This window comes from Anser cygnoides, chromosome 25 (genome assembly GCF_040182565.1).
Source record: "Anser cygnoides isolate HZ-2024a breed goose chromosome 25, Taihu_goose_T2T_genome, whole genome shotgun sequence".
NCBI classification, from domain to species: Eukaryota; Metazoa; Chordata; class Aves; order Anseriformes; family Anatidae; genus Anser; species Anser cygnoides.
In genome coordinates this window covers 5,168,111-5,186,115 of record NC_089897.1, presented here as the reverse complement: position 1 = coordinate 5,186,115, position 18,005 = coordinate 5,168,111, and the positions used below count along the sequence as shown (strand labels likewise).

Genomic DNA, 18,005 nt, shown 5'->3' with positions numbered 1-18,005 from the left:
TAGGTCAAATTGCCTCAGCCATTGTTAACCTTAGACAGCTGATGCTGACTACTTCAAGATAATTCAAGTGCATGTTCCCAATTTTGGTCCTTAAATTTTCAACTGTAAAAATGTTATAGGTCTGAAAGGAGGAAATAATTTCACACTACTCATTTGCAATGTGCTCAAGCCCCTTTAAGCAGAGGTTTAAATGGAGAGTCATGTCAATGAGAAAAAGTATTATATTCCGCTCATCGAGTAAACAAAGGGAAATAGCTGAAGTGTGGGGTTGCAGCTGGATATTCTGACTACTCAGCGTGTGCTTGGAGGTGTGCACAACCCAGACCACAACAGAGGAGCTTGCCTACTCCATGGGAAGGGACAGCAGGTGCCCAGACCTGGGCTGTCCCCACTCCAGCTGGCAGCGCCACAGAGATGTACAGTGGGTGCTGCCACGGCCCTTGCGGACACGCGGCAATGCCCACCTTCAGGAACGGCTGAGACCCCGTTCCTGTGCTGCGTTATAAAACCGGAGTTCTGAAAAATGAGTTTGTAGCTGACTCTTCCCCAAGAATTTGTTTATTTGTCCTCAGAGTCTCAGCAGCTTGGGTGGGTGGAAGGAACCCTAGGTAGCTCATCTAAAACCCTCCCAGGACAGTGCTCTCGATTACAGAGAGACCTTCCCAAGCACGTCATCTTTTTTTTGGTTCTTCCTTTTGAGGATGTGCTCGGTTTGCCCGTTGTGCCACACAGCGCTGAGTCACCGTCCTGAAGTGAGTTGTACGGCGTGATCTGACACACTCGGTGCACGCAGTGGCAGTGGGGATTAACAAAAACCTACGTCTTTGTCACAGGGAATTTCATTTAAACGCGGCCCGGCTTCCACTGGAAGCTGAGCACGCTCAGGTCTGTGGTTCCCAAGCTCGCTGTCTGGCAGCCCCGGCCATCGCCTATTTTTAGCCCCGCTCGCTATATTTAGTTTGTTTGTGAAAGGTGAGATAAAACCGGCAGCCAAGCCCAGATGATGCTGTTGGGTTTCTTTCATTGACGAGCCCGGAGCAGCGCTGGAGGAGAATGGCAGGAAGCGGGGCCGGGCGGATGGGAGAGCCCCGTGCTGGGCAGGAAGGGGCTGCCGGGGGCTCGACGGGACGGGGGCGCCGGGGGGCTGCCCCTGGCTGGCGGCACTGCCTAATTACATTAATTTGATTTAACTTTATTGCTGTGCAGCGTGGAAGAATGCTGCTTTGTTTTATTCTTCCCCTACAGTTTTTTCTTTTTTTTTTTTAGTGTACTTTCTGTGCATTTCTAAGTGTTTGCTGTGTGGGTGTGTGCGGTTTTGGGTTGTTTTTTTCCTTCATTGCACAAGAGTGGTCCCGAGCCCTGCTCTGCCAGAGGCAGCTCAGCAGCTTTTCTTGACACTTTTCAGTGTGGCGGGGTTCTGGTCCTCGCCAGGTCATCTTTCCTCCTAGAGGCTGGTACGTTGAAACTTCAAGTTTTTATTTTCGGTTGTGCTACTCAAGCCAAATTCTCACTTAAACGATAATAATAATAGAAAGAAAAAGTTAGACAGTGTAACAGAAGTCTTTATATAGAGGTTGGAGCACATTTCTTAGCTACGGATGTTTCCTTCCAAGAGACTTTTTCCTGTCTAAAAACTAAAAACAAAAGCTACTGGAATTTTGTCATACCAATAAATGTATATAATGGAAATGCTATTTGGGGATTTCCAATAATACCATCATTTCTTTCTTTTTCTTCTGCTTAATCCCTTTTGCTGACTGGAGCCATGTGACTGCAGAGTGTAGCGGGGCACCCACAAAAAGATAACAGAGTTTTATTGCCCTTCCTCCCACGGCTGTTTTCCCGGCCACCTCATTTTCGATTTCCTGCAGGCAGCGCCTCCCACAGTGACTGTACCATTTAGCTGTACAAGGAAAGGAAGAATTCTGACTTAACTAGAGTTTAATTTCTCAAATGACCAAACCTTTCCTTTTTCCCCCAAAGGCTGAAACAATTACCCAGACATTTCTATTGTCTTTGGATATAAAAATCAAGAAATGAAAACATCAAAGTGTTTTTAATGTGAAAATCGATCATTTTGGACACAGTCATGCTTCCAAGGCCACATTCTGTTGCCTGTTGCACAAACCCATGGGTCAGGCAGTGCCGGGCCAGGCAGAGCTGCCTCCCCCCGGGGCAGGAGCAGTTCCCACACCGGTGCTGCTCCCAGCACTGGTCCCAGTTCCCCCCAGTGGTGCAGCTGCTGCAGCACAGGGCCAGGACTGGCTGCTTGCACGTGGTGATGTTCAGCCTGGTGACAAGGGAGAATTCGGTGTTTCTATACTGGCATTCATGTTTCTATAATGTGTTCTTAATGGGGATGAGCTCCAGGAAGTTATTTATTAGTCTCAAGTCCCTCTTCTGCTCCAGGTTTTATGTGGAGGTTTTTGCCTGTGAATCCTGCTCTCCCCCAGACCTTCCCTAAACCATCCCACTCACGTTCTCTGTTTGACCGAAGTAAATTTAGCGAAGCTAATGGAGTTACTTCTCTCCAGGTCAGTGGTGATTTCACATCCTTGAGTTCCTTGCTTAATTTGCTGAGAAAATCTTGGATTCAAAAGCCAGTTTTCGGAGTTCCCCTCTTCCCACGGCACAGGCAGTGCCCGGTGGCTGCTCCCGGGGGCTGGGACTCTCAGGAGTGGGGCAGCAGATCTCAGGAAAGGGTTAAGCACGGCCAGGGCTTTGGGCTCCTTTGCTGGGGGAGACCGTTGCTCGTTTGTTTGTTTGGAAGTGCTGGCAGGAAAGCGGGGAGGAGAAAATTACCTAAGTGATAGTGAGGTTGCCATGAACTATATAAAACTGTGAAATCAAATCAGACAGAACTCCACCTCGCAGTCTTGAACCAGAAGCACAACCCCTGAAGAGAAACCCACCCCAGCACCGAGTGATCTCAAGGACTTGAACTCAAACCAAGCTATATGAGCTCAGCAGAGCTGCTGCAGAGCTGAAAATCCAAGTGCTGTCAAAGCAACCTCCAGTTGTACTGGGAGCTGCAGGCAGGAATGCTGTTCTGGGGAAGTTTTAAAATAATGAAGTGGAGGCAGCTTTTCTGGATTGCATTCTGTGTTGTGAAGTTGTCTGGTGAGTATGGACTGCAGAAAATATCAGGGTTACAGTCACTGAGATATAGCACAGCATGGGGATAGTGCATGGGGCGACTGCTTTGTAACTTCTGAAAGAGCAAGTTGGGGGGAATGCATTTTAATGAGTGTTTAGTGGGACTGGAGCAGATTGCAATTTCACATAAAGAACTCTGTAATGACATTTTACAGAGCAACGCTGCATTAGACATCCTGCCCAACACATTTACAGCAATGTGCTGCAAACAGAATGCTGCTGATTTGAAAAGGAGAGCAATCAAGATATGACAGCTCCCTAAAAGAAGGCATATTCAAGATAACACAAGGGGATGCAGGCGCAGCGTGCGAAGCTGTGGAGTGCATCCACAGTTCAAGTCTGCATTGGTGTAAAATTAGCCTTGCTTTTGTTTTGTGGTGGGAACTAAACATTTTCTGAAAATTAGATGAGCCTCTATAAATATTAAAATCTCCTATTCCAGCTCTTCAAATATTCATCATATGAAAAAAATAAATGAATAAAGGGCTATATTTTATGGAAATATTATCATTTTTGTCCCAAACCCAACAACCATAAAGTAATAAAAAGGGACTAAAATGTGAAGCAGCACTCCGTGAGCTGCATAGTGTGCTGGGACAGAAGCCAAGAACCTGCGGGTGCCTCGTCAAATGCAATTTTTCCTTACTCCCGTGAATGTGAGTGACTGGCTCTATTGAAAGAATTTGCTATATTCTGTTCTTCTGTTTCGTGGCGCTCCTTTCATGTTCCCTTTGCTGCCAGGGTGGATTGCTCACCCAGCCATTGTGCCTGACCTGCCAGTCTATGTTAATTTTACAGAAAGGGAAAAACAAAGCCTCTCAGGTGAAATTCAGGAATATCTGCTGGTCTGCAGTGAGCAAGGTGTGAGACGAAAGTGTTTACCTGAAATGAGAAATCTGAGTTGCTTGTAGTACAAAGCAGAAGTGATACAAAAGTGATAAAAAGCTTTGTCTTTGCAAAGACAGAGCTACTGGGCGACAGGGGGTTGGTTTAATGCTGCAAAATGTCATTCCTTTTGCTGGCACAGGCAATGCTGTACATTTCTACAGGCTATGGCATTGCTTTATTAACACTTCCAGCTCTCCGGCAAGTAGGAGAGGTTGATTTCTGTCTGGTGTAACTGCAATGCAGAGCGAAGGAAATGAGGAAGCTCATCCCGGGAGCTGTGCGTGCTCCTCAACCATTTGGGGAGCCCGAGGGAGTTCAGTGAAGGTTTCAGTTGTGCAACTCCCGCTGGAAACCCTGATTCTGGGGATTTTGTGCTCAGGGCGGCTCCTGGCAGCACCGCTGAGGGTGGCCCTGTCCTTGGGATGCCCTCCAGCACAGCTCCGGCTGATGCTGCTTGCTTTTACAGAAGAAAAAGCCCTGTGCCAAGCCGGGGTTGTTGCGGGTCTTCTACAAACACCTCTTGTAGGTGTGGAACGAGGAGGACAAAGGCCCTGTGCCCAACATCTGCCAGGCACAGTTTGGCTCCAGAGCAACAAGCAGCTTTGCCCAGCCTCGATGGGAGCAAATTGCCCGTGAAATGCTCAGTGCTGGGCTTTGCCTGGTCCTTCAGGGAGCTGCTGAGCTGCACTGAAGCTGTAGAGCAGGAGGGAAGGTGCAGCAGGACTGGAGCCACTGGAAATGGGGTGCTGATAAACCACGTGGCTCGGCTTGACGCCTGTACGGGGAAGAGAAGCTGTGTTCTACTTGTTCCAATATGAGCACTTTTGGCCCGTATCATTTTTATTCATCTTTGCCAGGCTTGATGTTTTTCCTTCTTAAGTCTCCTGTCATTGTGAAGCGTTCTTTCTTTCCTTATTTTCTTTTGCAAGAACTAGAAAAGGGTTGAAAATCAGGGAAGCAAAGGGGCTTTTGAAGCCCCAGCCATGCGAGCTGCAGGCCCTGCGGAGGGCTGCACACCACGGCCGTGCCAGGCAGGGGTAGCAGTGGGCACCGAGCGAGGACCAGACCCGGGCTGCTCATGGGGCAGCCGTGGAGGGAGCCCCCAGCATCCCGCAGCCCCTCCGTGCCTCGGCCCCACACCCATATCCTGTCTGGGGCTGCCGGAGAAGGGAACGGGGGCGGGAAGGGATTTTATCAGATATTTCCAGAGGGAAGAGGGCTCCGCCCGCCTGAGTTCCTGCCACATGGCTGAGAGCAGTGAAGCTGGAAATGTGTGAGTAATGTAGGCTGGAGCCCTCCGAGCAGCGGCTCCGAGAGCTGCTGCCCTGCTCCGTGCCCCACTGGATCCCATGGCGCTGGCTCGCTGCGTCGGGGATGCTCGGCCGCAGCCCTGCGGCTGCTGGAGCCTTGGGATGGCTTTCTCAAAGTCTTTGTTAAACGCAGAGCTTGAGAAGCTGCCATGCCTGGCTTTCCGTGTCAGAGCACTGAAGTAGGCACCCCACTAGCGGCAGGTTCACCAGCAGAGCTGGTGGCGGCGCAGAGCAGCTGCTCTCGGCACAGAGTCACCGTCTGGGGAATCTCCCAGGGGCCGCACCTTCTGCCTTGTGGGATGCAGGTGCAGGGGAGAAAACGCTGCGGTTAGTTTGCTGGGGGTGCGAAGTAGGGCACAAAGTATGGAAACTTTTTTTGTGTTTTGTTAGTTTTTGCCATTGTGGAGTTTTGCCTTCTACAGAGGTATAGCACTCAGGGATGGGTGCTGGACCCAGTCACCCGCTCTAACATCTATAATGTTGCCTTTTTTCAGTTGGTCTGAGCTGGGATCATTCCTAAACCCCATTATTAACATATCTTTAACAACAATCATATACATCAGAAGCATTTACTATTTTTACTTTTTTTTACTTATTTTACTAATTGGTAAATTAGATACTATGAAGTATGGTTTTCTTCCACATACCTACGATCTTTTGCTCCTGCATGTGCTAGCCCTACCAGGTGAAGATTTCTCTGAGGTTAATAAATGGCTTGGCTTAAACTCTCAAACACTTAATACTAACAAATTGACAAAGTTTAGCAAAGCTACTAAAAATGTATGGTGCAATAAATGACCCACTTTAGTGGAGCACTGTGTGGATTATCCAGCTCACATCTGGATCATTATTTATCTCATGAGTCCTAAGGCTTGAAAAAAAACTTAGCCCTGTTTTCTATAAAATTGCCTGCATATGCTACAATAAAGGGAAGAAAAAGAAATGCTGTGCAACAAGTCTTCTTGCAAATTGCACCGAGCAGTAATCCAGGCTTCAATTTATGATATTCAGTGGTGAAAAGGCTTTGATTAGAAATACCTCTGGTGCTGTACAAACATCTGGAATAGTTCAAAGGTGCTTGGGTGGCTGTGGCTCTTTGGGAGGTCAAGTCCAGTTCCAATGATGTAAAGTTTCCGGCTAATGTCCATGCAAGCACAAAGCCGTATGCAAAGAGTGGATTTCACTTCGTGCTACTTACGGTTCTGGGCACGCAGTCATGTCTCCTGGTTTTGATTTGTTAAAATTCATCAGAAAAACGTGGTGATTTAACCGGCTGGAACTGAACTGCCTGTGGAGGGGAGAGACCCCTCCCTTGAACAAGAGCCCTGCCAGAGCCCCGAATCCCGGCTCCAGCCCACCTGCACCGGCCCTCGGCAGGGCCCCACGCTGCGGCCCCACAGCAGCTGCAGCCCGGCCGGCCGCAACCACCACACGGCCCCGCATGGGCTTCTCGCAGACCCCAGGGTCCTTTGGACCTCTGCCAGCACAGTGCTGATATCTCCATGTAGAAACGCAGCAACCACGGTGGTGCTGAGGCGCCTGGTGCTGAGGTGCCCAGCACCCAAAGGTGCGTGCAGGGCGCTCGGCCTGGCGCTGGTCGGGCCGGGCCGGTGCTGCTCGCTGTCGGGAAGGGTGAAGTAACGCTCCTTGGAGCGCGGGCCGCTGGGCAGGGATACAAGTGAAACAGTGCATTTTATATTATTTTCTCTTTAGCGTCTGGATAAGAGTCTTAAGCAGAAACAGCCCCGGAGTAGGGACCAAAGCTGCTTGTAAAAAGTGGGAGTAGATCTCAGGAATATAAAAGGTTAATAAATGCATTTTCACTGACTCATAAAGTGACTCATAAAGTTCATGGCAGAAGGGAAAGCTGGAAGTGTCATCTTTGTAACATACCAGGAAGCAATACATAAACTTTAAGTTAGAGCAACAAGCGATTCTCCAAACATTCTGTTTTACCTCCAAAGATGTTTTTGCTCATGAGTCAGAGCCTGATCCCAAGCCAATGGGAATGTTTCTATTTACTTTGAGATTGTGCCTGCAACTGCAAATCCAACTTATTTTTCCTGAGGCACACAAGCGATCTCTTCCAAGGCCTGCGTCTTTCCTCCAAGGGTTATAAACTCAAACTGCTATACAATCCAGCTTTGTGCTGAGCTCTGCTCGCTTGTGCATCCCTTGATAAGGCCGAGGATGCACAGGCCAGGGGCAGAAACAATCCTGCCCTCCTCCGGCGCTGCCCCCGGAGCCCCTGCAGGGGCTGTGCTGAGCCTTTGATGCTTGCCCCGCTGACCTGTTTAGTCTCTGGACTTCCCCCATGCGAGCTCAAGGCAGCCTGCCATTTTGGGGCAAGAAGAAAGCGAATTTGCGAAGGCAGCTGACCCCTCCCTGTGCTGCAGGCACCCAGGGGCCAGGTGGGGGCCGGCTACAGCCCCTAATGCTCCCTCTCCCCCAGGCACCGCTGCTGACAGCCCGACGGACGCCCCGGCTCCAACAGCCCTGGCCACGGAGACAGAACTTAGCGGAACCGGCAGCTTGGCAGCCACCGGCGCCCTGGGCAGCGCCACGCCGACACCAGAGAGCCCCGGTAATCGCGCCCCTGCGTTCCCCATAGCAGCTGTGGTGTTGATCAGGTTTATTTAGTGCACAGGTGCAGCATGCCCTAAGAAACCATGTGGTCAGGGCATGGGTTGTGCTCTCAAAAATGAGGCTTCTAGGAACATGCGATGCTTTATTCTCGTGCAAAAATCACACCTGGGCAACCTGCCATTATCTGTCATCAGGCCTGGTGGCTTAGACCCATTCCCTTCACAGAACAGCCAGGAGGTGGTGGGATGAAGTGCTCGTTAATCTTTTATCCCAGCGTACCTACGGCACACTCAGCAAATGGCACCCACAAGAGGCCTGCCAGCCTTGCTGATGAGAGGCCAATGCTGTGGTGGGCTTGAAGCAGAGACCCTCAAACAGCTGAGCGTTGTCTGTCCCTGCGATGTCTGAAATTGGAGCAGCAATTTGAGGACTCTGGGTCAAGGGGGGGGTGAGGGCAACGCAGGGAGGTCAGGCAATGGCAACTTCGCTGTGTTGCAGCGTGTGCCCAGGAAATTAGGCAATTGTAAACAGATTACAAAGTGCATGTAACAATTAGGTAACTGAAGCAAGTCTAATGCGTGTTTCTTATACAGCCAATAACATGTTCTGGTGCTGCTGGCTATGACAAATCAATATTGTACTTCAGTCATCGCAATGCCACGCACTGATTGTACAGGACTTAAGCTTCCCCCTGCATCTTTTTTCACTGCATTTCTTCTAAACTGCAGACACAGACAGACCCGCCGCAGCCAGCCCCAGCTCTCCAGGGCTCACCAGTGTTCAGACAAGCCCAGAGCCAAGCTCACAGCCCAGCAAAGCCCCCAGGCAGGTGCTGGGCACCCACCTGCCCCTGGAGGATGCAAGCAGTGGGGTCTCCATGACAGCAACCCCAGAGGTCCACATCAGCACAACAAAAGCCACCCAAGAATCCACGCTGGCCCTGCTGAGCTCCACGGCCAACCCTGAGCTGACGTCTGTCTCGGAGGCCAGCACACAGCCACACGTAGCAAGCAGTGTCCCCAAGGTGAGAGGAGGTGGCTGGAGCTGCAGCTCGCTTGCACCCCTCGCACTGGTCCTGACTGGTGCTCCCGCGCTGCTGGGAGGGTGGGCGGCTTTGCCTCAGGGCTGTAAGTGATTAAGAAGCATGAGTCTTGCTCCCAGACCCATCTGGACGTGTGGTGTAGGCTGCATGGTTAGGTGGGGCTGAACCTCGGTGAAAGCCAGTGATGGAGCTTGTGCAGCCCAGCCTGGACCGGCGGGCGCCGCAGAGCCCTGCAAATTGCTGCCGGCAGCGCCCGGCATGCAGGAGGTAACCGGGGACTTCAGCATGAGCCGGGGCTTGCAGCTGTTGAGCAGGGGTGAGACAGGCACAGGCTCTCTGGAGGGTCTGTCTTTAAAACCATGCAGCTGTGCATTTTGGACATCGTGCAAAACCCCAGCAGTTCACTAACCCTAGCACTGCTTTTTGCCTTCCAGCCCATCACATGCCACAATGTCAAAGACGTGAGTGACACTGGAGCCATCTGCTTGCGCCTCAATGAGTCCAACACCTGCGTGAGTTCAGCCCCGTGTTTCCAAGGGGGTGGTGAGCAGGAGAAGATGGGGGAAAAGCAGGCAGCAGGGGCAGGGTCCTGCAATGCTCTTGGGCTGGCAGAAGTGGGGTCACCATACCTGGGAGTCGGTCTGGGGTGGAGAGTTTGCCCCATTATTTGGGCTGTGCCCAGCTGACTGAGGCGGGGATGACTGCAGCGGTCTCAGGAGGATCCCAAGGAGACAATCGCAGCAGTCCCAGGGGAATTCAGCCTCCAGGTTGCATAAAACCTCCTTTTTCATCATTAAGCTCTGGGGCCGGTTTAGCTTCTGAAGTCTCTTCAACCATGTTCAACGGGAAATCGCCTTTGTTGTTGTTCTTCCTCTTCCCCGTTGGGAACGCGGTTGCTGTTTTTTGTCTTGCCAGCTGCCCTAGGAAGGTGACCAGGCCGTCTGAAGGAGCACGGCTAGCAGCACCGTGTCCCCATCCGTGCTCACTCCCAAGGGAATCCCAGGCGCTCTGCAACTGCCCTTGGCTTTTTGCACCAAGCCCGAACCATTTATAAAAGCGAGGCAGGGTCGGCTGAGGTGCTGCTGAGGGTGGGAGGCGATAACCCTTTGGTGCACGAGGTGGAACCTGCAGCAGGGGCCAGATGGCGTTGGACGTTGTGGGAGAGCAGACTTGGCAATGCCCTGGGTGTGGAACGACAGGGATTAATTTTACTCCTGCTGGCCAGCCGTGCTGCGACCGCTTAGGATGAGTGAATTCCTACTTGCCTTCTCTCCGTAAACGGCCTATTAAATAAAAGCCGTTTCGGCTCGCTCGTGTTTATGGTGGCTGCGGTTTAGCAAGGATTGGTATGGAAACCCCAGCGGGAGGGAGCGGCCCGATCTCAGCTGCCATCTAGTGGCAACGGCACCTCCTGGCTTATGGGTGGCAGAGACGTAGATGGGTGCTGCACACGTAACATGCAGAATATCCCCATGGTGTCACCACGAGCTCTTAGCCCTCCTTCTGTGCAAGGGGAGCCCAGCAGCCCCGCTAAATCCACGCGTGCGGGGCAGCCTTCGCCCGCAGCCCACCTCCCGGTGCCCCCCAGCTCGGCAGCGGGTGGGAAAGCGGCTCAGCCCCGGCCGTGGTGGCGGCTGCTGGACCTGGGAAACAGATAAGAGTGCCTGAGAAGGGGGCAGATAGGAGGGACCGGCCGTGCGTCTCTTTCCTGCTGGCCTTTCCCAAAGCAAATGAGCAATAAGCTGGCACCCAGCGGCGCTAATTGCAAAGGGAAATTCTGACACGCGGATGAGTTCTTTCCACAGCGGAGAAAGGAAAACACGCACTCGAGCCTCTTGTTCCATCTTGGCCTTCCTAGCTCCAAGCCAAGCTTTACAGAGACAGCTGAAACTGATTTGTTTGTTATTCTCCCACAGATAGGTCTCTGCAGTTTTGCATGCTACGCGTGCGTGTTGGCGGGGGATCCCAAGGCCAACCCGGAGGGCGCGGAGCTGCGGGGCGGCAGGGGCCGCGAAGCCCCCCGTCGCTGGACGGGTCGAGGCTGGGGCAGGGCAGGGGGTTCAGCTGCTCTGTTAGCAGCTGGGGGCTGTGCCTCCGAGCCTGGCTGCCTCCGAAAATAGATGAGAGGAGAAGGCCTGCCCTGTCTGAGGCGGGGACTGCCCCTGCAGCTCCGCTCCCCTCTTCCTCTTCCACCCAAGAGTTGGTTCAGCTCTAAAAAGTGAGAAATTTGTATTTTTTTTGCCTAGCCTTTGATCAGCAACCTAGCAAAAACACTGAAGACATTTCCTAAACAGGAAGGCTAAATGCTTCTTTGTTATTTCCCTCCTTTCCCAGCCCCTGCCTGGGATTCTGAAACAATAGGGCTCTTCAGGCTGCTTGCTCAGTCCAAAAACTGGAGGGACTTGCCATGCAACACAGATCCTAAATTTAGCTTCGTTTAAATGCCGCTTGCAGGATTGCTATTAATGTCTTAATTTCATTTATTCTCGTTAAGTTAGGAATCAAGAAATAAACGTCTCTATTATTTTAGCTGTCGGTATTGGGGCACAAACAGTGTTGAGGTGGGATTTGAAGGTCTGACACCCCGGTGCTGTTTGTCACTTGTGACTACCTCTGCTCAGCTGTGCACAGCACAGATAAGCCACCAAAACACAGAGGGTGAATGCGCCTTACTACTAGGAGGCACATCACAAGTGTAGGTGGGCTGGAGACTTAGTCGTGCGGCTGGTTTAATGGCTGTTTGCTTGAAAATTTTGCAGAAACAATTTTTAGAGATGAAGGGATCGGACTTGTGGAGTGCAATATGCGAGGAGAGCACCCGCCCCGTTCCCTCCCCCTGCCACATTAAACTCGCTAAGTCTGAGGTGGACCACGACTGTCTGCTCCTCATCCTCGTCAATGAGACAGGTCAGTGGTGTTAATTCCTTCGGCTGGTGGTGGTGCTGCTGGGTAACAACCTCAGCGTGGGCCATGGGAGAGGGGATGGTTTGCGGAGAGAGGCTGGTGGTCTCTGCAGGACACAAATCCTCACGCACAGCCTGCGAGGAGATGTCTCTGCAGCTACGGATCTTTCTTCCTGGGTTTTGCAAGAGCCATGGAGCCATGGCATTGCCTCCAGCACGGTGAAGGGGCTCACAGCTCCGCTGTGCTTAGCACCAGCCAGGCTCTTCAACGCTGACATTACCTGCAGTGTTACCTTCGACGTAACATGCTTCTCCCGTTTTAAAAATTGCAGATCCTGCTACAGATGTGCTCCAGGAGTCTCACTGGGAAAAGGTAAATTTTAGGGGTGTATCCAGCTGGAGAGGCTGGGTGGTCTGAGAGGCTGGGAAAGGAGACCTTGAGGCTGCGAGTTGAGCCTGGAGCACGTTGCCAGTGCCCGCCATGAGCAGGCAGCATTCGTCCCTGTGCTGGGCAGGGCTGAGCCTGCTGATCAGGACATGCCATCTTAAATTTTTGCACACAGCAGTGCTCTAAGTCCACTGGCACAAACACTGAGGGCAGAAATACTAGAAATAGTTGCCACCAAATTCTGTAGTATTTTCTTTAAAAAGGGCTGGTTCCCAACAATAACTCTTAGGATGTAATTGGCACTCTGCATCTTCAAAGTACCATGCTGACGTTAATTAATTCCTTCTCTCAACACTGCAGTGAGGCTGCCATCGGCTTGTAAAGCTGAACTCCAGGTGCCTATATAAATGGCAGCCAACAGAACTGCAGCAGCAGTGCACAGAGATAGTTCCCCCGTGCAGATGCATGCTCTAAATCTCCGGGCCTGAGCGCTCTTGTCCGCGGCAGAAAGCTGCGGTGTGCTGCAGCAGGTGCTGAGATGGGAGCAAGCCCACGCAGCCCCTCCGGCTGAGGATGCGCAAGCTCACAGCACAAGTGCAAAGCTCCTCTCTTGGGCAGTGAAGCCCAGCTCTGTTTATGTGCAGTTTACAAGGGAGGTGAAGAGCAGCATTGTTTGAAGGCCTGGTGCCTGTGGACCAGATGCACACGTTTCCTGTTTGGGAGACTCTTGGCTCTCTTTGGTGTTTTTCCAGTTCGGAATAAAATCCCTTCAGCAAGGGAGTGTGAGGAGCCACCAGGACTTTTCTCGGAAGACCCTGACTGCTTTGGTCACTTCTGGCCTCTTGCTGGCGTTCCTGGGCATGGCCGGATACTTCCTGATGAAGCGGCGGAGCTGGAGCCCCGCGGGACAGAGGCTGGTTAGTGCTTATAGGTGGCAAAATGCCCAATAGCGAGGAGCCGGCGGGATGCCCATGGGTGGCCCTGCACCCTGTGGTTCCTTTCCATCAGCCCGTGCGTGTCCCCAGCATGGCAGGATGGCCACCAAGCCAGCCCGTGCTGGCTGCCGCCTGGGGATGGTGGCTCGTGGCTGGGTCAGCCCGGGCACGGGGACGGGAGTGAGATGCAGGGCAAAGGGAACCTGCTCTGCCCTTTGGAAAGGAGCGCTCTGCTTGGGAAAACCGCCCCTTCCCTCCCGTGCCTCTAGGTCTAACACTTGCTTTTGCTCAGCAGTCAGAACTCATCCAGCAAGACCCCTCCAGAGACACCGAAACCTTATGAATTTGTCATTAAAAGTGACACACTTTAACTTTCCGTTCTCTGCTTTTAAGAATGAGTTGTGTGTCTGTGTTGTACCGATGCTGTAATAAAGGCTATTTCTCCCCTCACTTAACAAGAAATGGTAATAAAATATATCAAGAAAGAAAGACAAAAATTCTCCTGTGTTTCCCCCTCTAGGCAGGCTGTGAGCTCAGGGCCCCACTTTGCCAGTGATTTTAGGGACTCTGCAGCGAGGACGGGCCGGGCTTTTCCCCCATTGCTGCTCAAGCCGTTAGTGTTTCCTTGCCAGGAGGGACTTGATCCAACGTGCAGCCGTGGAGTCGAGCACGTGTGCAAGATGCAAGCAGCACAGCCTGGGCCGTGGTCCCCTGGTTGCTGGAGCCAAGGCGTGCACGTGGCCGGGAGCCGCCTGTGTAGACGCGTGGCAGTGTCAGTCCAGTTTCCAGCGCTCAGACCTCGCTGCCACGGGCACGGGTGTCAGCCGAGGGCCCTGCTGCTGCTCCGCCTCGCTGGAGAGGAGGCGAGGAGTTAATGAAAGGCTGGGAGATGCACATGGGATGCGTGGGGCTGGCACCCAGCTCCCTGCTCTCCTCTGCTGCCAGCTGCGATCTTCACCCTCAGCCCAGGGCCACCAGTGCCTGCTGCAGCGCCATCGGATCTGCTGCCCTCGGGCACACGGGGCACTACCCTGCGGGGAGATAGCGGCAGCTCCTCACGGCTGTGTGGGTAACGAGCCGCAGAGCACAGCTTGGCATTTACAGGCCTGCACACACCTCCAGGCTTCAGCTGCTGGAGAGCAGTCCTGAACTGCTAGCGTGCTGCTGCGAGCTGCGAACCTGTTTGCAGGCTGAAGGACAGAAGGAGAGGGAAAGGAAACCGGGAAGTTCCCTCAGCTTTCATTCCGTGGCGATTCTTGGCCAAGGTGAAAGCAGAGCTGGTCTGTAGCAGGTAGCTCTGCAGTCCTGAGGCAGGTCCAAAGCCTGGCTACCCAAAAATAACCTGACGGCTTCTTCTCTTTTCAGGTCCAGGAAAAAAAAAAACAAACAAATAGTTCGTGGCTGGCATTCCAGCTTGGGGCACGGCGTGGCTCAGGCCCTCTGCTCCCATCCCCGTGCCCGTGGGTAGCCACAGATCGGCGGCAGAGCTGGGTGCTGCCAGCCCTCGCCCTCCTCTAACGCTGCCTTTCTTATCGATGCCCCTGTTTAGGACGAAGACCAGTACGACATGGAGAACGGCAGCCAGGGAAGCCCCGCGCTGACGGCGGCCGGCCCCGAGCTGCAGGAGAAGCCCAGCCTGAACGGGGCGCAGGAGAACGGCGCCTCCCGCAACGGCCGCTCCGGCGGGCAGCGCGGCCTCGCCGACACCCCGATGTGACCCCGCGGAGAGGGGCTCCGGGGGGTGCCGGGGGGCAGCGGAGAGCAAAGGGGGGGCAGGAGTTTTCTGTGGACAGCGAGGGACTGCAGACTTTTTTTTTTTTTTTTTTTTTTAAATCATTTCTGTGAAGAACTTTCAAATCCGCCTAAAGCACATTAAACTCCAGCGCTACCCAAGTGCTGCTTCCCTGCTGCCTCCTACTTCTCCTGATGACCACACAGGAAACTTTTTTACTGCCATTCTCTGCTTTTGTTGTTAAAAGCACATAATGAGAAACGCAAGTGCACTTAGCCCCCGAGCAGCTTCTCAGCAGAGGCAGGCTGAAGCCTTGATCCAGGCTCCAAAAAACCACAGTTTTTGGTGGCAGAGTGTTAGGCTGATTAAAGTAGTTAAATCGGGATTTCAGTGACACAAACCTCTCAGGTTTCAGGGAATTATGGTTAACAGAGTTGTTTTTATCTCATCTTTAAGTGCAGGACTTCTTCCTCTTTTAAGAACATCAGGCATTTAATCCCCTCCTTGTGCTTTGTGCCTTCTTTAGCATTTCCTTCTCCTGTAAAATCTGCTGAAGCTCTGTGCAAAACTTTCCATGGGGAATTGGAGGCTGAAGTGTGACCAGACCTTGAACTTGTTTTTGTTAGTCCTACCACTGTGCAGGTAGTTGTTTCAGAGCGACGCCTTCCCCGGTCTCCTCATCTCCCGGCTTGGAGACAGCGTCTGACAAGACCCAGCAAGTGCCCCGTCCCTCGTCCCTCGTGCGCAGGGGAGGTGCAGACAGCTGACGTGGCTCTGGACAGCTCTGCCCGTGCCCAGGGGCATCGCCCTCACCCTGGCACGACTGTGGCCATTGCAAATAGGACATTGGGAATAAAAGACACCAAAGGGCTCCGTGTCTGACGACCGCTAGACAGAAACCCTGATCCTGCTACGGATGTTTCTCCCTCTGCATTCAGCAGCGGGTAGGTGGGGGAAAAAAAAAAGAGAGAAGTATTTTTCACTTTGGTAACAAAAGGCCAACGCTGAAATGCCAACAGCGGGAGCAAGTCCTACCTAGTTCCGCTTCCCTGCGAATTGCTCCTCTCAAACCTAATTGTTAATAATCTCAGTGGGGGAAAAAAAAAAAAAAAGTGAGTGTTTTAAATGAACTTCTCCGCCGTGTCCTTGGAACAACAGCGTGTTTATCCCCCTGGGACGCGTGGCTCTGGCTGTGCCGTGTGCCAGCACGGCGAGCGGACAACGCCTCTCGGAGACCTTGTTTTCCAGCAGCAGCACGATGACTAAAAGCTGTGGCTTGTTCTGTGCGCCTTCTCCCTGTCTTTCAACAAACACGTTTGCAGGACAAGTGACGTACATCGAATTATTAAACCTCGTTTGTTTGATTTTCTGATGTTTACGATGTGCTGCTAATTCCTGGATAAATAAATGAGGCTGCAGTCTCACGGCATAATCCGCTGGCTGGGGGCTGACCTGGCAGCAGGGCTGTGTGCGTGTCTGTGTGAAGGTGAAGGTGAAGGCTTCCTCTGGGCACTCAGGGAGTTGATATTTCACAGGGTTTTCCACCTCCATCCCTCCCCTGTGCGGGCAGAGGGGCTGAGCACCTGGGGCAGACCCACGGGCTGCGTTTGCAGCAGTGACCGGGCTGTAGGGTGCTGGGAGGGGATGGCTGCAAGTCTCTGGGCGGAGGAGCTGACACGGTGTAGCATGTGCAGGGGGGCTGTTGGCTCATTATTTCATGAGTTAACGCGTGGTAGGTGATTTGTCTAATGATCCCAGCTCAGACCTGGGAGGACTGCAGCTTTGACTCGGAGCGGGGCTGAGCAGCTCGGTTTGTTTGCTGGTGCCGGGCTGTCAGCAAGGGCTGGAGAGAAACGGAGCAGGGCCGTGCACCAGGCAAACAGAGGCGCTCAGCCCCTGGCCTTGGCTCTGCCAGCAGGGGAGGAAGAAGAGCTCGCTCCTCCCTGTGCACTGCGAGGGAAGAAGTCCCACAGAAGCAGCGGTATTTTTGCTATGGGGTTTCTCAGCTCTCAGTATATAGTTAGGAGGCTTTGCTATTTGGAATTGTTCTTTGTGGCCCCGAGAGCCGCTGCCTGATGCTCGGTATCTGGCTGCAGGAGGGGCTGGCTGGGTCCCTGCACACCCTGCCCCGGGCTCTGACCGGGCACAACCAGGATGCCACCAGCAGGGCCTGGAGGGTCAGGCTGAGCTGGGTCCCCCAGCAGAAAGCATGCACGGTGCTCACTTAAATCCCTTCTTCCTGCACCTCCCATGCCTTTTCACATTTTTATGTCAAATGCTTTTAATCGCTATGCAGGCGGTGCCCTCAAAGCCTCAAAGGTACTGGTAGGGCTGCCCGGGGTCATGTTTTCGGCTGTGCCATCACCTCTCAGGGTTACATGGGCTGGCACCCTGGGTCCTTCAGACACACTCCAGTAGAGATGCTCGAGCTCCCCTGAGAATAGGAGGTTTGGGGCTGGTGTCTCATCTCTCCAGGACTGCATTCGGCTTCCCTGCCCTTTCCTCGTGCCTGTTTGCTGGGCGTGAACCCCCAAGCCCCAGGTATTACTGTATGGTGAGAAACCACCGCTGCCTGTTCTGGTGCAGGTGGGCAAATCCAACGTCCCAGCAACGGGCTATGGGGAAATGTAAGTACTTTCCTGAGAGCCTCCGCAGAGCACAGGGGACACTCTCCTGGAGGCTTCATTGTTGCTGCAGCACAGAACGGGGGTGGGTGTGCACTTTTTGTGTGTGTGGTGTGTGTTTTGTTTGTGTTTTTTTTTTTCCCCTTTTGGCAGCTGTTTATCTAATCAGCACTATTTGCTGCATCACAAGTGAGAGATCTAATCAAAAGTCAGGTGCATTTTTCACAGCTCAGAGTATGTCCGACAGCCAAACTGAGACAATAAAGCTGCGGTCAATTGATGTGGCAAAACAAAAGCATTCTCTAAAACATCCTGACGGGCGGAAATGCTGAGTGCGCTGTGGCCAGGCAGGGAGCGAGGGAGCGAGCCCGGAGGAAAGGGCTGCGCAACGGCTCAGGAAGCTTTCTGCCCATGTGCAAACACAGGCAGGCTCAGCCCCGG

General features: G+C 52.9%; 1 protein-coding gene across 3 annotated transcripts; it reads left to right on the top strand.

The window, feature by feature from the left end:
• The first annotated feature begins 2,783 nt into the window (after positions 1-2,783).
• On the top strand, positions 2,784-16,398 carry CD34 (CD34 molecule). Of its 3 annotated transcripts, none has more exons than XM_048071207.2 (8): positions 2,784-3,120; positions 7,807-7,938; positions 8,669-8,964; positions 9,417-9,494; positions 11,742-11,889; positions 12,218-12,258; positions 13,026-13,190; positions 13,504-13,658. In XM_048071207.2, exons 1-8 carry the CDS (start codon positions 3,042-3,044, stop codon positions 13,549-13,551), a joined length of 987 nt encoding a protein of 328 aa, XP_047927164.2. In that variant the 5' UTR covers positions 2,784-3,041; the 3' UTR covers positions 13,552-13,658. The 3 variants fall into 3 exon arrangements, with proteins under 3 accessions (XP_047927164.2, XP_013045027.3, XP_047927163.2); XM_013189573.3 differs by having other exon boundaries at positions 2,785-3,120; positions 13,501-13,658; XM_048071206.2 differs by lacking the exon at positions 13,504-13,658 and adding an exon at positions 14,758-16,398 and having other exon boundaries at positions 2,787-3,120.
• Positions 16,399-18,005: the final 1,607 nt, after the last annotated feature.